Genomic DNA, 23,091 nt, shown 5'->3' with positions numbered 1-23,091 from the left:
GGGCATTAGTGAACCAGATGGGTTTTTCTGACAATCGGCAATGGTTTCATGGTCATCAGTAGATTCTTAATTCCAGATATTTTTTATTGAATTCATACTTCATCATCTGCCGTGGCGGGATTTGAACCTGGTCCCCAGAATATTAGCTGAGTTTCTGGATTAATAGTCTGGTGATAAAACCACTAGGCCATCGCCTCCCCCTAAATGTAGAACTGACAGTAGCCTAGAGCATTGGAGTTGCAGCTGCATTGAAATGAGCATGAAATAGCTGTGAGCAATGCAGGAATGGATTTACAGTCAGTGGAGGGGCCTGCGCTCACCTTCATTCACCATTCCCCTCCCCACCCTCCACCAGCCTCGCACCACTCCCTCCACACTCTGCACACACCTGCCCCCCACGGAGTGCAAAGGCAGAAGCCACATTGATTGATCAATGCTTGTTCACTTGTAGAAACATGCCTGTATCAATAATTGCTTTGCTGAAATCCAAGCTTACCGTTTGTGTGAAATTGTGTTCCTGATCATGGGTCTCCTACAACATTGCGTCACCCTGCCCATGTCCCCTTCACCCTCCTCGTTCCTCAAACTGCTTTCCCCCCCCACCCCCGGATGGTGCTCTGTGCTTTTTTGGTGCTCGGAGCTTTTCCTCCACCGGCTGCTGGGGTTCAGTTCCCCCGCAGCCTTTTGATTTTTCTCCGACTTTGCACCATCCCGCCAACTCTTTTTCTCATCCAATCACAGTCTGGTTCACCTCTGTACTTGCTGCTGAGTTTGAGTCTATCAGCAGCTCACCCGAAGAAGGAGCTTAAGGCTCCGAAAGATTGTTTGGCTTTTGCTACCAAATAAACCTGTTGGACTTTAACCTGGTGTTGTTAAACTTCTTACTGTGTTTACCCCAGTCCAACGCCGGCATCTCCACATTCTGAAATATCAGTCAGGCCAGCTGAGTGCTCCAGTAACCCCCCCTGCCCCCCAGTGTTGGTCAGGGCCCTGTTTCATTGTGAATCCACCCCTGGAGCAACGCCATGCAAGATGCAATAGGTTGTATTGAATTTTGTGATCACAGAATCTACGATGAATGTTTATGCGTTTGTTTCAGGATCTTGACAGCAACCATCAGCAAGGAAGTGATGAATTGAATTTTGCAGAAGTGTGGAGCTCTGAGGTGAGATGGGTCTCGGTATAAATAGAATGGCCAGCTTGAAGAGTGATATGTCCAAGTGATGCAAATGTGGATGGTAAACCAAAGATGTTGAGCATAAAATACTCCCAATGTTTGACACATTTGGCCATGCGACAACTTAGTAACCCAAGATTTAAGTTGATGTCTAGATGTGAGAATATATATTCAGTGTATCTGGTGGAGGCAGATATAATTGGGGCTGTCAAAAGGCAAGTGGATAAGTGGCTGAAGGTAGAAAGGTTTGTGGGGCTTTGGGGAAAGGGGTTTCTCTTGCAGAGGGCTAGCATGGAAACAATGGGCCGATTGAACTCCTTCTACAATGTAACTTTTCTAGGAATCCCATGTCATGTTCATAATTGTGTAAGTCCTGATTTCTTTTTAAACTCTTATCTGAGCATTCTGACATACTGAAACTTATATGGTACCACAGTCACTGAGATATCAGTGTCCCTGGGGGAATGGCTATGCCTACCCAGAGTAGGGTAAAAAGTGTAATTACACAGCAAAAGAGAACTTTTTTTTATTGAATCTAGCAGATGTTTGCTTAGTGTTGCTAAAAAAAAGAGACATGCTGTTGAAGCTTTTCATCTTGCACTCATCAGAACAAAATCACAAGAATATCAAATCTCCAATCTCCACACTCTCTCCCCTCACTCCAACCTTTCTCTCCCTCGAGATTCTCCGTTCTCCCTCCTTGCATCCTAACTCTACCCTCCGTACACTCACTTTCCCTCTCCAATCAAAACTCTCCTCCCTCGCTTCAAATACTCTCCTCCCTCCAAACACTCCTCCCTCACCTCCATACAGCTTTGGGGTCTCACCCACTCTCTCACCGGGGCCTCACCCACTCGCTCACCAGGGCCTTGCCCACTCTCACTCTGGGGCCTTGCGCACTCTCTGGCGCAGGAAGAAGCAACTGACTGTAATATCCTGTGGAGATAATGGAAGCTGATTATCATCTCAGCAGGAATCATATCCTGTAAATTTTGCCTCGGACCTGTTGTGGGTTCGCCCTTTCCAGGAATACACAGGAAGTAGGATATAAAAGCCAGCTGTAAAGATGGTCAGTATGGACTAATGCTAGGTGCATCAGTGTGTGACACTGAAACAAGAAAAGACAGCAGAGTACTCTCCCCCCACCCCCCTCTTATTTGACTGCTGAAGTCAACACTACCAGAATCATGAATCTCAAATGGCTGCAATGTTTCACCATCTACTTCTCATCGACAGGTCAAAGACTGACTCGTACATCTATTTTTGAAATTATTTTTGAACGCGCCTCTAATTTCTAATTAGTGTGCATGTATTTACGTGCATTTTATTGTTTTCTTGTATTTAGTAGCTAATAAATTTTTTTAACTGAAGAGAACCTAGATAAATTGGTTCTTTTTCAAATATAAACGCCTTTGCACTGGGAAAAGTATCCACGAAGGAGGGGGAATCTTTATTAGCCTTGATTCGACCAACCGAGGGGGTTGAATAAAGAAAGGAAAGCCAGTTAATCCCTCCTCACCCAGAAGCAGAACAGTTTGGGGATATCCCATCTGGAATGTAACAAATTGGGGTTTGTGCTTTGATAGTTCCCACAGTGGGGATGGAGGGTAACGGATTTGAGGACCTTGCCTGGGGACCGGTCGTTACCAGAAAAGCAGCACAGAATGTTAGTGAGTGCAGCCTTCAGATACTTACAGCCAGAAAGCAGCAAAGGAGAGAAAGACTGATGGGGCCTTGGGGGCAGAAATGTGAAAAAGTGTCTCACAGGCTATGCTGAGGAGGTAGCCTCTCTCTCTCTCTCTCTCTCTCTCTCTCTCTCTCTCTCTCTCTCTCTCTCCCCCCCCCCCTCCCCCCCCCCCCCCCATGATACTGTGCAGTCCTAATTTTTGCTGCTTGCGACTTCCTTCACACAGCAGAGGTTCACTAACACTTCATTCGCCAATATTAGTCACTATCTTCTCTTGTAGGAATAATTTGTTTGCAACAGTCTCAGAATCCACCCTTCACTTGAACAGGATTCTCGCAGCAGATCTTTAAACCAGTTATCTGGCCAGCGACTGTGTAAGAGACATCCATACTGTGAGCTTTTATCTCCTGAACTCAGTATAATTATAGTTAAAAAAACATTTGCCGGGAGAAAGAATATTGCACATGAGAGAGCTAATGATGGTGCGGTGATGTGCGTTCCATTGAGGGAATTACACTTGACTTTAAGGCAAGGAAAATGAAGTAGTTGCATTGGTGTAGAGATTGGTAAATGGATTTCATTCATTAGTTGCTTCTAATTCCCCACTTCAGCCAGCACTAAGGAATCCTCTTGAGTAACAAAGTTATCATGTTCCACTGGATGTTTCTTTGCCCCCAAAGAGTTGGGGTTAGCTCCCCAGGAATCGGCACGTCCTGGCCATTTTCAATGGTAAGCTTTGCCAGGCAGATCAACTACCACTTTGTTTAGCTAACAGAGCCTTCTTGATGAATCGAGACAATGCAGGCTCTCTCCCTGCCTTGCCACCTCCTCGCCCCACCCCAAGACTCCTAGATTTCACTCAAATTCAAATAACAAGTCTTGTAGAAGTGAGTGCCTCATTATTTTAATCCTCTGTCCTCTGTTTCTCTTTTTGTAACTCAGAGAGAGGTCATTATCCCTGGAAGAAAGGAATATATCTCATCCCTCTAAGCTGTGCGAAGTTCTCTCACAGGTCACAAGTCGCCCCCTTTAAGTTACCGAGCACACGCAGCTGTGCAACACATTGTAAAGATCCCATGCAAAACAAAGTAACTGGAGAGGATGTTGCTTGTCCCCCACGTGCCAGGATCCATTTCATTTGAACAGATCAGAGCAGCTGAAACTTCTGAGGGTGAAGGCATTGTGAGCATGTCCAGCAAGTCTGACATTGGTGTGGAGAAATCTTTCTCACTGGTTACACACTCTCTGAGGGTTCAGTGAGTGGACCTTTCCCATTATAGAACATAGAACAGTACAGCACAGAACAGGCCCTTCGGCCCACGATGTTGTGCCGAGCTTTGTCTGAAACCCAGATCAAGCTATTTCCTCCCTATCAACCCGAAGTGCTCCATGTGCCTATCCAATAGCTTCTTAAATGTTCCTAAAGTTTCTGACTCCACTATCCCTGCAGGCAGTCCATTCCACACCCCAACCACTCTCTGAGTAAAAAGCCTACCTCGGACATCCTTCCTGTATCTCCCACCATGAACCCTATAGTTATGCCCCCTAGTTACCGCTCCATTCACCCGAGGAAATAGTCTTTGAAAGTTCAGAGCGGTTAGCTACAAAGCTCGATTACAATGAGCACACCTGCCATTTCTTTGTTCCTTCACTGTCACTGTGTCAAAAAATATCAAAATCCTGGAATTCCCTCCCTAACAGCACTGCACTGCAACGGGTCAAGAAGGCAGCTCACCCTCACCTTCTGAAGGCCAATTGAGGATGAACAATAAATGCTGGCCAAGCCAGTGATACCCACATCCCATAAATGAATAAAGTAAAATTCTAGAAAAGCCAACACAATTTATTTTTTTAGAGTATCTTCATGCTCAACTTTTTCCCCTTTGGGGAAGAGTGGGAGGTAGTGGATTCTCAGACTGATTGTAAGACCATTAGACATAAGACATTAGACATCTTTTTCCCAGGTCAGAAATGACAAACATAAGGGGTCACAAGTTCAAGGTGAGGGGGGCAAGGTTGAATACAGATATGCGGGGGACGTATTTTACACAGAGGGTGGTGGGGCCCTGGAATGCACTACCAAGCAAGGTGGTTGAGGTAGACACGCTAAGATCATTTAAGACTTATCGAGATAGCCACATGAACAGACTGGGAATAGAGGGATACAGACGGATGGTCTAGTTAGGAACACATGATCGGTGCAGGCTTGGAGGGTCGAAGGGTCTGTTTCTGTGCTGTTTTGTTCTTTAAGAGCAGTAGTAGGCCATTCAGCCCATCAAGTCTGCTCCGCCATTCAATCACGTCTGATCTGATGTAATCCTCAACTCCATTTTCCTACTTTATCCCCATGACTCTCTACTCCCTTACTGATTAAAAATTGGTCAATCTCGGCCTTGAACATACTTAATGACCTAGCCTCTACAGCACTCTGTGGTAAAGAATTCCACAGATTTACTACCCTCTGAGAGAAGACATTCCTTCTCATCTCTGTTTTAAATGGGCGACCCCTCACTGTGAGATTATACCCCCTGGTCCTAGACTCTCCCACAAGGGGAAACAACCTCTCAGCATCTACCCTGTCAAGCCCTCTGAGAATCCTATATAGCTCAATAAAGTCACTTCTCATTCTTCTAAACTCCAGTGAATATAGGTAGAACCTACTAGGGACCGCATGTTGGCACAGTAGTTAGCACTGCCTGGTCACAGCGCCAGGGACCCAGGTTCGATTCCCAGCTTGGGTCACTGTCTGCTTGGAGTTTGTACATTCTCCCTGCATCTGCGTGGCTTTCCTCCGGGTGCTCGGTTTCCTCCCACAGTCCAAAGATGTGCAGGTTGGGTGGATTGACCATGCCAAGTTGATCCTTAGTGTCAGGGGAACTAGCTAGGGTAAATGCATGGGGTTATGGGGATAGGGCCTGGGTGGGATTGTAGTCGGTGCAGACTTGATGGGCTGAATGGCCTCCTTCTGCACTGTAGGATTCTATGATATTAATCAATCTTTCCTCATAAATAAACCCTCCATATCTGGGATCAACCTAGTGAACCTTCTCTGGACTGCTTCCAATGCCAGTATATCTTTCCTTAAATAAATGGACCAAAATTGTTCACAGTATTCCAGCCTGATGAACCACATCCATGGTTGATAAGTCCTGGCGTGGGACTTGAACCTATAGCTTCTGGCCTAGAGGTAAGGACACCACTCCAACATTAGACCCCCAACCAGTACCAAGATAAAACTCTATGGTGCCACCGCGCTGCCGGTTTGCTGTCACGAGAAAATAAATGAATTCCTCAGCTCTCTTTAAAAATTGTGTCATTAATTGGGTGAATGCATGTCTGCCTAACACCCAGACTAATTCTACATGGGCCTCATGATTCCATGTGAGTGCTTGAGAGAATTCAGTGGCAGATGGTTGTGGCTTGTGACAGATGATGCCATCCATATGACTGGTCTTCATTTAAAAGCTGGGACATTTTGTGAAGCGTGTTTTTATCGTGCAGTGTTCTGCACTGAGATCTCCAAGACCTGCACGGTCGGTAAATTTCCTGGGAAAGGTGGACTGGACCGGACTGCTACCTTGTGGAATCCATGCTTTTCGAAGGCAGCTTCAATCTCCTTTCCTCGATTTTGCATTGCTGATCCTCCAGTGTAGAGGAAAAGAGAATGCAAATTGGGAATTGACTCAGTGTCTCATGCTGTTCTTGTGGCTGGGAACAATTCCACAAGCATCAGCCATCCTCCTGCACCTTATGCACATGACCTTTCCTCACACAATGAGCTCAGCGGACATTGCATTATGTAGAACTTTAAACCTGGTCTGATCCTGGTGCTGTGTGGCACTGGTAAATTGTCATCAAAGTACGCTGTCAATATGAAGAAGCTGAGTTCAATACCTTTCTTTATTCAAGGACACTGAGGGAAATTGTAGGAGTCCTACCATCCGAACCTGGCTTCAGACCAATGAGCATACTCAGATTTTAGGTGTGTTCTAAAGCTCAGTGTTACACTGGATAGTAATTCATCCATTGAGCCGACATGAAATATTTGACCATAAGATATAGGAGACATATAGACATTAGGCCATTCGGCTCATCCAGTCTGCTCCGCCATTCAATCATGGCTGATATTTTTCTCATCCCCATTTTTCCTGCCTTTTCCCCATAACCCCTGATCCCCTTATTAATCAAGAACCTATCTATCTCTGTCTTAAAGACACTCAATGACCTGGCCTCCACAGCCTTCTGTGGCAAATAGTTCCACAGATTCACCACTCTCTGGCTGAAGAAATTCCTCCTCATCTCTGTTTTAAAGGATCGTCTCTTTAATCTGAGGTTGTGCCCTTTGGTTCTAGTTTTTCCTATTAGTGGAAGCATCCTCTCCACGTCCATTCTATCCATGTCTCGCAGTATTCTTTAAGTTTCAATAAGATCCCCCCTCATCCTTCTAAACTCCGAGTACAGACCCAGAGTCCTCAACAATTCCTCATTCGACCAGCTCTTCATTCTTGGTGAACCTCCTCTGGACCTTTTCCAGGGCCAGCACATCCTTCCTTAGATATGGGGCCCAAAACTGCGCACAATACTCCAAATGGGGTCTGACCAGAGCCTGATACAGCTTCAGAAGTACATCCCTGCTCTTGTATTCTAGCCCTCTCGACATGAATACTAACGTTGTATTTGCCTTCCTAACTGCCAATTAGGATAATTCTTTATTTGCATACCTGGGTTGTAGCTTATTCATATATTCTTCCACACCCAGAAATATTTCAGCAGATTCTTTCATAACAATTAGCAATGGTGACCTTGGTTATTCCTCTCCCAATACAGGAAGATTAGTGAAACTCCATTGATAGCCAACTCAGTCTGATTAACTACAGCCTTGTGTTCTGTATGATACCACATCAGATGATAAATTTATGCACCTAGCCAATGGGACAGTACTAAAGGTATTCTGATAGATGTCAACTTGCCTGATATTAACCTAAGGTGCTATTGAAGTAGTTTCTAGTCTTAGACCTACTGAATGCAGTGGAGTCATTGTTTTTCACCTATTTATTGCTGACTGTTTAACTTCAGAATGAAGATGATGCCATCCATACGACAGTAGATGTTGGCCAAAATAACAGGCTCGGGCTGCATTTTATTCATTTTACATTCCCCCATTGGGTGCATTTTTGGCGGGGGGGGGGGGTGGGTGGGGCCAGGTATCCATCTTCACACCCAAGCTTACACCCGTAATATGGGGTCGAGGGGAGGATGGGCAGGCACTGGAATCAGCAGCCGGTCACCATACTTAAATTGATAATCAATGGTCAATTAGGCTTATTGCCCAGCCAGTTGACTCCAGTAATATGCTACCCATGCCATAAAACAGTTGGCATAAAACGATGGGAATGGTCAAAGAACAATACAGCACAGGAACAGGCCCTTCGGCCCTCCAAGCCCGCGCCGCTCCCCGGTCCAGGATTGAATCCTGAATCCAGGATCCCCGCCCAATTTTCCAGTCAGGGGGCAGAGTTGAATATGGTTGCCATCACAAAGGAGAAAGTGCTAGAGAAACTAAAAGGTCTGAAAATTGATAAATCTCCGGGCCCAGATGGGCTACATCCTAGAGTTCTAAAGGAGATAGCTGAAGAAATAGTGGAGGCGTTAGTTATGATCTTTCAAAAGTCACTGGAGTCAGGGAAAGTCCCAGAGGATTGGAAAATCGCTGTTGTAACCCCACTGTTCAAGAAGGGAACAAGAAAAAAGATGGAAAATTATAGGCCAATTAGCCTAACCTCAGTTGTTGGCAAAATTCTAGAATCCATCGTTAAGGATGAGATTTCTAAATTCTTGGAAGTGCAGGGTCGGATTAAGACAAGTCAGCATGGATTTAGTAAGGGGAGGTCGTGCCTGACAAACCTGTTAGAGTTCTTTGAAGAGATAACAAATAGGTTAGACCAAGGAGAGCCAATGGATGTTATCTATCTTGACTTCCAAAAGGCCTTTGACAAGGTGCCTCACGGGAGACTGCTGAGTAAAATAAGGGCCCATGGTATTCGAGGCAAGGTACTAACATGGATTGACGATTGGCTGTCAGACAGAAGGCAGAGAGTTGGGATAAAAGGTTCTTTCTCAGAATGGCAACCGGTGACAAGTGGTGTCCCGCAGGGTTCAGTGTTGGGGCCACAGCTGTTCTCTTTATATATTAACGATCTAGATGACGGGACTGGGAGCATTCTGGCCAAGTTTGCCGATGATACAAAGATAGGTGGAGGGGCAGGTAGTATTGAGGAGGTGGGGAGGCTGCAGAAAGATTTAGACAGTTTAGGAGAGTGGTCCAAGAAGTGGCTGATGAAATTCAACGTGGGCAAGTGCGAGGTCGTACACTTTGGAAAAAAGAATAGAGGCATGGACTATTTTCTAAACGGTGACAAAATTCATAATGCTAAAGTGCAAAGGGACTTGGGAGTCCTAGTCCAGGATTCTCTAAAGGTAAACTTGCAGGTTGAGTCCGTAATTAGGAAAGCAAATGTAATGTTGTCATTTATCTCAAGAGGCTTGGAATACAAAAGCAGGGATGTACTTCTGAGGCTTTATAAAGCACTGGTTAGGCCCCATTTGGAGTACTGTGAGCAATTTTGGGCCCCACACCTCAGGAAGGACATACTGGCACTGGAGCGGGTCCAGCGGAGATTCACACGGATGATCCCAGGAATGGTAGGCCTGACATACGATGAACGTCTGAGGATCGTGGGATTATATTCATTGGAGTTTAGGAGGTTGAGGGGAGATCTGATAGAAACTTACAAGATAATGAACGGCTTAGATAGGATGGACGTAGGGAAGTTGTTTCCATTAACAGGGGAGACTAGGACGCGGGGGCACAGCCTTAGAATAAAAGGGAGTCACTTTAGAACAGAGATGAGGAGAAATTTCTTCAGCCAGAGAGTGGTGGGTCTGTGGAATTCATTGCCACAGAGGGCTGTGGAGGCCGAGACGTTGAGCGTCTTCAAGACAGAAATTGATAAATTCTTGATTTCTCGAGGAATTAAGGGCTATGGGGAGAGAGCGGGTAAATGGAGTTGAAATCAACCATGATTGAATGGTGGAGTGGACTCGATGGGCCGAATGGCCTTACTTCCGCTCCTATGTCTTATGGTCTTATGGTCTTATGGTCTATCTACATACCAATATCCTATCCACCGAGCTGTCCCTCACAGCTACGATGCTTTGTTCATTACAACCTATTAACTTACCCCCACCCCCCCATTCCAGACCATGTGATCTCCAGGGAGAGGCGAAAACCCAGAGTGAAAAACCCCAGGGCCAATATGGGGAAAAAAAATCTGGGAAATTCCTCTCCGACCCCCTGAGGTGATCGAAACGAGTCCAGGAGATCACAATGGCCCTGATCACAAAATGCTTCCCAACCCTAGTCATTTCCACTTCCACGAACACCATATGAATTCCCTGCCCCCGAGACAGGTTCCCAACTATCCGCAGTCTCACTCTGTACTGGCACCAGCAAGATTATCATAGAATGAAGCCTTGAAACGAGAAACCAGGAACAATTAGCCCGCGCCGCTCCCTGGTCCAAACTAGACCACTCTTTTGTATCCCTCCATTCCCACTCCGTTCATATAGCTGTCTAGATAAGTCTTAAACGTTCCCAGTGTGTCCGCCTCCACCACCTTGCCCGGCAACCCATTCCAGGCCCCCACGACCCTCTGTGTGAAATATGTCCTTCTGATATCTGTGTTAAACCTCCCCTCCTTCACCTTGAACCTATGACCCCTCGTGAACGTCACCACCGACCCGGGGAAAAGCTTCCCACCGTTCACCCTATCTATGCCTTTCATAATTTTATACACCTCTATTAAGTCTCCCCTCATCCTCCGTCTTTCCAAGGAGAACAACCCCAGTTTCCCCAATCTCTCCTCATAACCAAGCCCCTCCATACCAGGCAACATCCTGGTAAACCTCCTCTGTACTCTCTCCAAAGCCTCCACGTCCTTCTGGTAGTGTGGCGACCAGAACTGGACGCAGTATTCCAAATGCGGCCGAACTAACGTTCTATACATCTGCAACATCAGACCCCAACTTTTATACTCTATGCCCCGTCCTATAAAGGCAAGCATGCCATATGCCTTCTTCACCACCTTCTCCACCTGTGACGTCACCTTCAAAGATCTGTGGACTTGCACACCCAGGTCCCTCTGCGTCTCTACACCCTTTATGGTTCTTCCATTTATCGTGTAGCTCCTCCCTACATTATTCCCACCAAAATGCATCACTTCGCATTTATCAGGATTGAACTCCATCTGCCATTTCCTTGCCCAAATTTCCAGCCTATCTATATCCTTCTGTAGCCTCTGACAATGTTCCTCACTATCTGCAAGTCCTGCCAGTTTTGTGTCGTCCGCAAACTTACTGATCACCCCAGTTACTCCTTCTTCCAGATCATTTATATAAATCACAAACAGCAGAGGTCCCAATACAGAGCCCTGCGGTACACCACTAGTCACAGGCCTCCAGCCGGAAAAAGACCCTTCCACTACCACCCTCTGTCTTCTATGACCAAGCCAGTTCTCCACCCATCTAGCCACCTCCCCCTTTATCCCATGGGATCCAACCTTTTTCACTAGCCTACCATGAGGGACTTTGTCAAATGCTTTACTAAAGTCCATATAGACAACATCCACAGCCCTTCCTTCGTCAACCATTTTGGTCACTTCTTCAAAAAACACCACCAGGTTCGTGAGGCATGACCTCCCTCTCACAAAACCATGTTGACTATCGTTAATGAGTTTATTCCTTTCTAAATGCGCATACATCCTATCTTTAAGAATCTTCTCCAACAACTTCCCCACCACGGACGTCAAGCTCACCGGCCTATAATTACCCGGGTTATCCTTCCTACCCTTCTTAACTAACGGGACCACATTGGCTATCCTCCAATCCTCTGGGACCTCACCTGTGTCCAGTGACGAGACAAAGATTTGCATCAGAGGCCCAACGATTTCACCTCTCGTCTCCCTGAGCAGCCTTGGATAGATTCCATCAGGCCTTGGGGATTTGTCAGTCTTTATATTCTCTAACAAACCTAACACTTCCTCCTTTGTAATGGAGATTTTCTCCAACGGTTCAACACTCCCCTCCGAGACACTCCCAGTCAACACATCCCTCTCCTTAGTGAATACCGACGCTAAGTATTCATTTAGGATCTCCCCTACCTCTTTGGGCTCCAAGCATAAGTCCCCACTTTTGTCCCTGAGAGGTCCGATTTTTTCCCTAACAACCCTTTTGTTCCTAACGTATGAATAAAATGCCTTGGGATTCTCCTTAATCCTGTCTGCCAAGAACATTTCGTGACCCCTTTTTGCTCTTCTAATTCCCCGTTTGAGTATTTTCCTACTTTCATTATACTCATCCAGAGCTCCCTCCGTTCGACCCTAGTTTTCAAAATATTCTTCAATGGACGGTGTGAGGGGGCGGGGAAGGGGGGGGGTCTGCCTTTTGCAGATTGGGGGATTACACTGTCTATGATAGAACCCGCTTCTGTCTTACCCACCACTTCAACTGCAACGACCCCTCTCCCCCGCTCCCTAACTTACTGAAGACCCTGAACTTACCTGTTACCAGAAGACTGCAGGCCTTCTTCTGCAGTCCTGACAGTGCCCACTAGTGTGCTTGTAGCGCCACCAGGACTGATGGCGCTGCCAGCCAATTGGATTGGACAGAAGCTCCCGAGGGTACAAATCCCACTCTGTCGCTGTTTGGCCCACCTGCAGAGCTTTATGACTGTGTGGTGTGGAGTGGGTTGGCTTCATGATGATTTTCGGGGTGGGGAAGAGGGGGGTGGGGTGGGGGGGGGGCGGTGGAGAGGGCCATGATGCGCAAAGGGGAGCCCTAAAGACAGTACTACCCCTTCCTTCCTGCTCCCACACTGACCCTCTATTTAAATATGGCAGACAGCCCGCTGATTTTGACATTTGTCTGTGATCTGGGGCTGAGCGGGAAGGTGGTGGGGTTGGCATCCACTCTATTTAATGTGCCCCCCACATCATCAAAAACATGCCCAGCAAGGGCACATAAAAACCAGATCATTGTTCTGAAACCTGATGTAAGCTGGAGTTACATTGGTTTATTCAAAGTACAAAACTCCAGGTCTTCCAATAAATAAACTTAAACTTATGAAATTGAAAAGGGCAGTGTAACATTCAGGCTTGTGTGGTTCTTCCGGTTATTGACCAATATCTATAACTATTTGCAGCATTTACACCCTACGCTAACCTTAATGTGAAAGGATGCCTATAACACTGCTTTTGTTCATATAAGCCTTTCTAATGCGCTCCTTCATTCATTTTATCAAAATATTAAATGTGAATATAAGAAGGCATTCCCCTCTTTATAGTCACATTTTTTTGCCAAAATGAGTGAATTAAGGAAATTATAATCTATAGTGGGAATTTCACTAAAATTACATTCTTCCCCACCCCCACTTCCCGACAGCGGGATTACCTAGGCTGATGTATTGACCATGTATAAATTTGAACAAACTCCTTGAGAGAAAATTCCCACATCTTCCAGAACACTATAGAATTACTCGTTAATGTGTTTTCCTGCCTCCTCCCTCCCATCAACAGCTGTTCTGCTTGCTCTGTGTCTAAACTGGGCTGAACTGCTCAGTAAAATTCAGTTTTACAACTATTGCAATATTCCCGCTGTGCTAAAGTGGTAATTTTCTCTGTATGTTTCGAATCTCCTAATGGCACCAAATGTGACATTCACTTTAAAATCTCACCTGCTTTTGTTTTCCAGAAAAAAATAGTTCTGCTTTCTAGTCTTATGGAAGATTTAGCAATTTGAACAATGTATTAAATCATTTCGTCATTGGTTCCTGTCCAGAGATTCGTATTTAGTTTCTGTTTGAGCTGCAACTGTAAACAGAATCTAATAGAAATACTTGCTAATAGGGGACCCTTGCAGCACCTATTTTAAAGACAGTCTACAATTGCAGTACAAATGAGCAGGTCCTTTCCATTGAAAACATGGAGCAGAAATCCTGACTAACCTCAGATGATGAATAGTGGCAAGTGCAAGGGGTTCAAATAACCAGCTGCACTTAACTTGAGTCATATGTAGGAATATCAACTATCTCTGACTGCAGTTGTTTGCTGTAAACAGTTTATAGACTCTGTGATCTTTGAAGAACAAAACAGCCTCCATTGAAGCTTTGAAAACTAGACTGCTGCTGCTTGAGAATATTTAGCTGCTGTGTCGGGAGATTACATACTAGGTCATATTTCGGTACGGTTCTCAATATGTATTTCAACTAAAATTGGAAGGGGGGAGGAAAACCTGTTAGTCATTGAAGACAAATGCTGATTTTGTTATTTTTTTCAGTTGTGCGCCTTTGTGGTGTGTTTGCAGCAGGGGTTCTCAGTTACACGTTGGAAGGCCTTATGCTGATTGTAAAAAGCCTCCAGGGAGTCACCAGCAGAGAGTCTGCCAGAATTCGACAGAAGTCCATCACAGTTGTTTTTTTTTTACAACAGTCCATCAGTGTAGGGTTTCTCACACTGAGTGCAAGCGCAATGATGTAATAATGTGTGTGGAATATTGCAGAAATAAAGAAGCAATTCATGATGGGGCTTGGCAGCTGAGGTTCTATAATAAAATGTGTTAGTGAATGGAAACTGTGAGGTCAACCCAGGTTTGCTGGAAAATAGGCACAGAAAAACTGACTGACTTGCGAGCATGGAATAGTGGGTGTGCATTATTTTGAGCTCTGTTCTAATTGGAGAATAGAAAGAAATCACATTTCATTGCTAGACGGCCATTCTTGTAAAATGTTGGAACACTCGAAGCATTTTATTTCATTCTTGGCGTAAATTTTCCAAAATCTCCATTCCTCCTCTCTTTATTCTTCCCCCCCTCTCACTCTCAGGAGAGATATAACAGAGCGAGGGAGGTGATTTTGTCCTCGCTTGTGCAGACAGCCCAGTGGGAACAGCTTGAGGTGACTTTTCGAATCTCTTTTTCTGTGAACGTATGCCCCTGATAATGAGTTCTGAACATTTAATTAAGCTGCCATCGATATGTTCTGGATGGGCAGAATCTTGTTGAGGTATCGGGAGTCTTGCCCGCTGGAAGAGACCCACGCTGTCTCTTTTCTGAAGAACTGCTGAATTACACATCAAACAGGCAGTGGTGTGGCCAGCAGTGATCTTTGCCCTGGAATCAAAACTCCAGAGGTCTTGGCCTCACCAGCAAGAGCTGCTGGCCAATCACGGGCTAGCAACTCTTGGACTCAACAGCACCACGGCAGAAGTTGTGGCTGTTGCCAGGGGAACACTCTGCCGAGGAGTTGGGTTTTGCAAGAGGAGGGTGCAGGGGGTTCGGACCCACCAACAGCTAGGATAATCCCAGCAGCAGCTTGGTGAGACCCTTAAGTGGTCCTTAATTGACTATTTAAGGGCCTCAATTGGCAGCGGGGTGGGAAGGCCGACAATAGGGCCTTCTTGCCCAGAATTTAACATGGGTGGAGGCATGAAATTGGTGGGGTTTGGATATACCACCTTTTAAGTACATACTCCTCCTGCCTCCAAGCTTGAACTAGCAAGAGCACAAATCTCTCCCCCAGGTGTCATACATGAAGAAAATAAGCACCGACGTAGCTGAGAAAAAGTATTGACTGATCTCAACACTTAGCTGGTGAACTGGCATCCATAAACTAGCCTTTCCCAAACTCAGCTTCCTCATCCTAGCAGCAGGATCGTAGACCCAGTTTTTTCACTGAATACATACTCCTGTTACTGGAATAATTAAATCAGTATTTGTGGCAAAACTGCAAGCTTGGTCACGATTTCAAGTGATTTAGAAGTGTTTCCAAACCTTAAGTAAAATAAAGATTATTTTGTGGTTAGTGTGCATTGGCCTCCAGCACATCAGCACTCTCAGATGTAGGTGGTATTTCCCAGTGAGTTGGAACCTTCTACAACAGCAAAATATTGCGCATGTTGGAAATCTAAAGGAGAAGTGGAAAGTGCTGGAAATACTCAGCTGGTCTGATAGCATCTGCGGAGAGAGGTACAGATGTTTCAGATCAACAACCTTCCATCAGAACTGAATATTGACCTGAAACACCCCGTTTCTCTCTCCGTGGATGCTGCCAGATCTACCAAGTGTTTCCGACATTTTTTGTTTCTCTCCGAGGCTAACTTAAACCCACCATAGTGAAAATACTGGCAAAATTTCAGCAGGTCTGACAGCACCTGTGGAGAGAGAATAGAGCCAACGTTTCGAGTCTGGATTACGCTTTGTCAGAGCTCTATAGTGATGTAAGGGACGCTAGGTGAAGGCAACACCTCTTGTTGGGAGTGGAGAGGCTGGTGAAGATCAGATGAGAAAAGTTGACATCATAGAATGATAGAATCCCGATAGTGCAGGAGGAGGCCATTTGGCCCATCGAGTCTGCACTGACCACAATCCCACCCAGGCCCTATTCCTGTAACCCCTCGTAATTACCCTGCTAATCCCCCTGACACTAGGATTAATTTAGCATGGCCAATCAACCTAACCCACACATCTTTGGACTAATAGATATCTAATAGACAAATAGATATCTGAATTTTCTGAAGTTACAGCAGCGTATCTTTTTGAAACATGTGAGAACATGTCACACAGCAAATTACATTTGAGTTCAGAGACTTTGACCACTTAAACCAGCACTGGATGCTGCCCTCATATGCCTCCTGCTGGCTGGACTGAAAGGCCCATTTACTGCCCCTGTGCAAAGTGAGGCGAAGCACCTGTGAGAAGATGAAATAAAAATGGGCATGAATTGAATTGAAGAGTTGTGCTGCGCGATTTAAATTAAGGATGTCACATTTATTAGCGAGTATCCAGAAATCTTGATTCACAAGCAGCTGGAAGCATGTCTCCTATAGGGGGGTTGGTCTCAAAATCCAAGGTAGTCATTCAAAGACAAACCTTCCCAAGTAGGCGCTAGCATCTGTCAACAGTGTGGGAAGGCCTGTATATAATTTTATTTGAAAAGTAATCCATTTCCACAAAATACATTTTAACATCATAAAGTTACACAGCAAGTGACAGCTTTTTAACTGTAAACATTTGTCTAAATTAATTGCATTGCAAATGCTAACATAGGAAGGGATTTGTCAGTTTTGGAAGCATTAGCTGGGAACAGTAATCATTGATTCAGCTCAGTGTTGAACATTTGGTCCCTTTTATCATTTTGTGAGGATTTGAGGGGCACTCCAGTATTGGAATAGAATCATTGAATCTTACAGCTCAGTAGGAGGCCATTTAGCCAGTAGCATCTGTGCTGGCTCTTTAAAAGAGATGTACAAATTAGTCCCATACCCCAGCTTTCCCCCCAGGACCCTGCAAATTAATCCTCTTCATGTATATGCCCAATTCTAATGGAATCTGACACCTCCATCCTTTCACTTAGTCTGTTCCAGATCTTAACAATCCTCTTTGTGAAGAAATTTCTCCTAGTTTCCACTCTAGTCTTTTTGACTTCTTAAAAAAAATCTACAATCTCTAGCTACTGATTCACTTGCCAGAGAAAATAGTCTCCCTACTTGCCTGATGAAAACCTTTCACAATTTTGAATACCTCTGTAAGGTCTCCCCTAAACTTTGCTGTAAGGAAAAGAATTGTACCTTGTTCAGTTTATCCACATAACTTAAACCCTCATCTCCATGTTCTTGTGCTCAGTGTCCCAGTTCCAAAGCAAAGTATCCATTGTGCTTTCTTAACTGTTTACTCAACTTGTCCTGACACCTTCAAAGATTTCTGAACATACTCCCCCAGGTCGGTCTGCTTTTGCTGTTTGCACCCCCTCAAAATTGCTCTCCATGTCGTTCCTGCAAAGTACATCACTTCACTCTTAACCAGATTAAATCACATCTGCCATGTGCCTGGTCATATTATGAGTGCGCCCACATTCTCCTGAAGTCTGCTACTATCCTGTTCATTATCTACTTTTTAAAAATTTCATTTACGGGATGTGGGCATCGCTAGCTCGACCAGACTAAGAATGGGCTAGCTTGCCCATTCCTAGTTGTCTTTCAGAAATTGGTGGTGAGCTGCCTTCTTGAACTGCTACAGTCCCTGAGGTGTGGGTACACCAACAGTGCTGTCAGGGAGGGAATTCCAACGGTGAAGGAATGACAATATAAGTTAGGATGGTGAGTGACTTGGAAGGGAATCTTCAGGTGGTGGTGTTCCCAGGCATCTGCTGCTCTTGTCCTTTTCAGATGGTAGTGCTCGTGGGTCTGGAAGGTGCTGCCTAAGGAACCTGGTGAGTTCCTGCAGTACACACGGCTGCCATTGTTCATTTGTGGAGGAGGGATTGAATGTTTGTGGAAGGGATAGCAATGAAGTGGGCTGCTTTGTCCTGGCTGGTGTCAAACTTCTTGAGTGTTGTTGGAACTGCACTCATCCAGGCAAGTGGAGAGTATTCCTTGTGCCTTGTAGATGGTGGACAGGGTTTGGGGAGTCAGCAGGCAAGCCACTCGCCACAGGATTCAGGCAAGCCACTCGCCACAGGATTCCTAGCCTTTTACCTGCTCTGGTAGCCACAGTATTTATATGGCTAGTGCTGTTCAGTTTCTAGTCAATAGTAAGCCCTAAGGATGTTGATAGTGCAAGATTCAGCGATGACAATGCCATTTAATGTCAAGGGTCAATGGTTAGATCCTGTTTTGTTGGGAGATGGTCACTGTCTGGCACTTGTGTGGCACGAATGATACTTGTCAGCCCAAGCCTAGATATTGTCCAGGTCTTGCCACATTTGGGCTTCAATAACTGAGGAGTCAAAATGATATTGAACATTTGTGCAGTTATCTGCGAACATTCCCACTTCTGACCTTATCGTGGAAGGATGGTCATTGATGAAGCAGCTGAAGATGATTGGGCCTAGGACACTACCCTGAAGAACTCCTGCAGCGATGTTCTGGAGCTCAGATGATTGACCTGCAACAAACCATTTCCTTTGTGTTGGGTATGACTCCAACCAGTGGAGGGGTTTTCCCCTGATTCCCATTGACTCCAGTTTGCCTAGGGCTCCTTGAGGCCACACTTGGTCAAATGCTGCCTTGATAGCAAGGGCAGTCACTCTCACCTCACCTCCGGCATTCAACTCTTTTGTCCATGTTTGAGCCTAGGCTGTATTGAGGTCAGGAGCTGACTGACTCTGGTGCATTACTGCATTACCAAATTCTGTACTGTCTGTAAACATGGAAATTGTATCCCCTATACAGAAGTAATATTTACTATATTTCCAGATTCTTTCCATGATCTCTTGATTATTCTTTCTGTCCATCACCTTCCACTTTCTCCCAACATACATTTTCCTTCTTTTGATCTATGGCTAAGTTTCCAGCCAAGGTAATATTGTAACTGACATGCTGAGTCCAGTAACACTGCAACCAGCCTTGTTTTTATTCTGATCTGTACCGATTTATTTTCACTTGCTAACATAAGAAAGAAAAAAGGAATCCTCCCCTTCACCTCCCACCCCAAATCCTGGACTTAGCTCAGCCAATGTCCAGATGGCCCAAAGTCAAGATTGCATAGTGAGACAACCTTGGGGATAGATTTATTCAACAATTCCGTTATGTAATGTATTAGTTTAACAACATTTTGTTCACTAAAAATGATTGCAGATGTTTACATTTCTTGGTGATTTACCAGGGTGCTAAGTGTGAGCAGTGGTGATGTTCATGGCAACCTTCATATCGTAATTCAAGACCATCATGTGTCTTTCTTCCGGTATCCAGCCTAAATCGCATTCTAACCCTGAAACTTTCTCTCCACTCTCTCCAAAGCTGTCTCATCTACAAGGGTGCACCACTTGCTGTCAGGATCTATGCCATAGAGATCTCCTGATCACTCAATTCCTTTCCTTGGCCACAATGCTAACTGGTAACAACAGGTCTTTCTTTCATTCAAACACTGTCATTCTCTTCCTCTCCCTCATACTTGCTGTCCATTTCCAACTTGTCCTTTAAAAGTTGGTGCTTTCCATCTCAATGACCCCCGCTGACAAAGCTCCTGTTAGATCCTGTCCAATTCTCAACTCTCTTGGCATCACAGTGGCTTTCATTGAAGCCATGAAGTGCATCCTCTGACCCTGACTGTGGTGCATTAGAAAGCAATAATGAACTAGCCATTGTATCTATAATGTTCAACTAGGGAAGCAAACACATTTCTTTCTTTTAAATCAATCAAACTTCTATTTATATACCTTTCACAATCTCACACTGTCGTTTCGTAGATGATAAATTACTTTCAAGGTTTAGCCATTGCTGTTACATAGGTTAATGCAGCAACCGATTTCCCCACGGCAATGAACCACAAAGGGCACTAAGGTGGACGGCCAATTAATGGATTGGTTGAGGGATGAATATTAACCAGGACACTGAGAGAACTCTGTACTTGTTCTTTTATATCCTTGTGAACAGGTACATAGGACCACAGTTTATCATCTCATCTCAAAGGTAGTCTCTCTAAGAATACAATTTCCTTACTTGAGAAATGATATACTGGCACTGGAGGGAGTACAGAGGAGATTCACTAGGTTGATTCCAGAGTTGAGAGGGTTGGTTTATGAGGAGAGACTGAGTAGACCGGGGCTATACTCATTGGAATTCAGAAGAATGAGGAGAGATCTTATAGAAATGTATAAGATTATAAAAAGAATAGATAAGATAGAAGCAGGGAAGTTGTTTCCACTGGTAGGTGAAATTAGAATCAGGAGGCATGGCCTCAAAATAAGGGGGAGAAGAATTAATACTGAGTTGAGGAGAAACTTCTTCGCACAAAGGGTTGTGAATCTGTGGAATTCCCCACCCAGTGAAGCAATTGAGGCTACTTCATTGAATGTTTTTTAAGGCAAGGAAAGATACATTTTTGAACAGTAAAGGAATTAAGGGTTATGTTGAGTGGGTGGGTAAGTAGAGCTGAGTCCACAAAAAGATCAGCCATGATCTTATTGAACGGTGGAGCAGGCTTGAAGGGCTAGATGGCCTATTCCTGCTCCTAGTTCTTATGTTCTTAACACTGTACAGCATTCCCTCAGGGCTGTATGGAAGTTAAGCAGAGTGCCATAGCTAGAGATACTAAGATCTTAAAAAGTATGAACACTGTACTGTGCACTAATCAATGCATTTAATTTGTCTCTCTTGTACAGTTCATGGGTCAAGCAAATTTGCATATATTTGAAGACTGGTGTGGTGGCTCTGTTGATCAGCTCAGGAAAAATATTCACTTCCCTCTCTTTCCGCATGTGAGTATTTGCTGTAGTTAAGCTGGTGTGAAAATGTTGGGATAAATCATTATGTTTGCAGTTAGCTGGAATAGTTGGAATCTTTTCAAGTTAATCATTGTTTGCTGCAATTTCTTCCTTGATTCTATATTGATACTAGCTCGGGCCCAAGTTTTGCTATTGGCTCCACATTACCCTTCAGTCAGGCAAACAGGACTGTGTGCATTTTATGCCAATGCTGGTTAAGATGTAATGTTAGTGAAGGGCATATGTAAACATTTCAAATAATGTGTGAAAAGTTGCTTGGGGACTGTTTTAATTTTGGAATATCACCAGTAATATCACCAGTAATATTTTGGAATATCACCAGTAATATTTTGGAATATCACCAGTAACTAAAAGTGATCTTGTTTCACTTCTTAAAATAAGAAGTGTCCTCAGATCAGTAAATTTACACTAAAGTATATTGAAATTATTTTGCATCAATTCAAGATGTATTGTGTAAACGGCTTATTGTAGTAAATTATACAATTGCAATTATATTCGGGTGGGGATGAAATTATTAATCTTACATGAAGAGTTGAGTATCTTAAAAAGCTGTAATACCATCAAGGATTGTATTACAATCCTTGATGGCGGCACGGTAGCACAGTGGTTAGCACTGCTGCTTCACAGCTCCAGGGTCCCGGGTTCGATTCCTGGCTTGGGTCACTGTCTGTGTGGAGTTTGCACATTCTCCTCGTGTCTGCGTGGGTTTCCTCCGGGGGCTCCGGTTTCCTCCCACAGTCCAAAGATGTGCGGGTTAGGTTGATTGGCCAGGTTTTAAAAAGAAAATTGCCCTTTAGAGTCCTGGGATGCATAGGTTAGAGGGATTAGCGGGTAAAATATGTGGGGGTAGGGCCTAGGTGGGATTGTGGTCGGTGCAGACTCGATGGGCCGAATGGCCTCCTTCTGCACTGTGGGGTTTCTATGAATTCTATGAATTTCTATCCAGCGGGTTATAGGCTGAGAATTCTGTGGTGAGTGTATGACCTCCTGACTCCTCAAGGACTTGCGGCAGCCTCCGAGGCATGAGCCAGAAATATGATGGAAAACTCTCCATTTGCTTGGGTGAATGCAGCACTGACAGCACGAAAGAAGCTCGACTCATCCAGGACAAAGCAGCCTGCTGGATCACCACCCCATTCACCGCATTAGACAATGGTGTGCACTTTGCTGTCATTGGCGAAATGCCACACTGAGAAAAGTCAACCTTTGGACCTGTATTTTCACTGAATTAGGCCAACTCAGGGGTCCTTTAACAATGACAGGCAGGACCTGGTTCCGGAATTCCTGCCCCCACTCCTGTTTGCGGCAATTTTTTGCCGACGAGGGATAGGGTGTAGGTAGCCATGACTCTCACCCTCGCTGGCTCCATTGCAAGGGTGGGCAGTTCCAACTTCCCCAGCAATAGTTTTGGAGTCGAGCCTATTCTGTAAGTCAGTCCCGAACTTTTTTCACTGGGCCGCACTTTCGGAATAAAAATTTGTTCGCGCCACACCGAATATTTTATTGATAAGAAATACATTCAAAAACAAAAAAAAACAACTCCTAGCAGTGCTTGATTCATAACATAGAACACAACTACTTTATAATATGATCATGGGACATCCAGAAAGTATCAAACAAAGCTTGTTTAAACCATGTTTAAATGTTTCTTTGATTGTCCTTGAATCTTCCCGCCACACTTGCCATCCTCTCTCGCCGCACCAGTGTGGCGCGCCGCACCTTTTGGGAACCACTGCTGTAAGTATACATGGTTCACGGCACCTCAAAGGAGTCATGAATAACAATTAAACTTTGGTCCCAGTATAAAAAAATCTGAATCCAATTTCAATAGTTAGACATTGTATTATGAGGTAGATGTGTTTTAACTACAGAGATTGATCATAATGCTCTATC

At 44.7% G+C, this 23,091-nt stretch overlaps 1 protein-coding gene across 2 annotated transcripts in view; it reads left to right on the top strand.

The window, feature by feature from the left end:
• The window catches only part of b4galnt3b (beta-1,4-N-acetyl-galactosaminyl transferase 3b), a 203,134-nt gene that overhangs the window by 103,209 nt on the left and 76,834 nt on the right, over positions 1-23,091 (top strand). Inside the window, exons 3-4 of one of the 2 annotated variants that reach the window (XM_078219999.1) lie at positions 1,100-1,165; positions 21,076-21,171. In XM_078219999.1, the coding sequence (XP_078076125.1) occupies positions 1,100-1,165; positions 21,076-21,171 (162 nt within the window). The remainder of the gene's footprint in view (positions 1-1,099; positions 1,166-21,075; positions 21,172-23,091) is intronic. The other variant, XM_078220000.1, reaches the window with a different exon arrangement.

Source organism: Mustelus asterias, chromosome 9 (genome assembly GCF_964213995.1).
Source record: "Mustelus asterias chromosome 9, sMusAst1.hap1.1, whole genome shotgun sequence".
NCBI lineage: Eukaryota > Metazoa > Chordata > Chondrichthyes > Carcharhiniformes > Triakidae > Mustelus > Mustelus asterias.
This window is presented reverse-complemented; position numbering and strand designations above follow the sequence as displayed.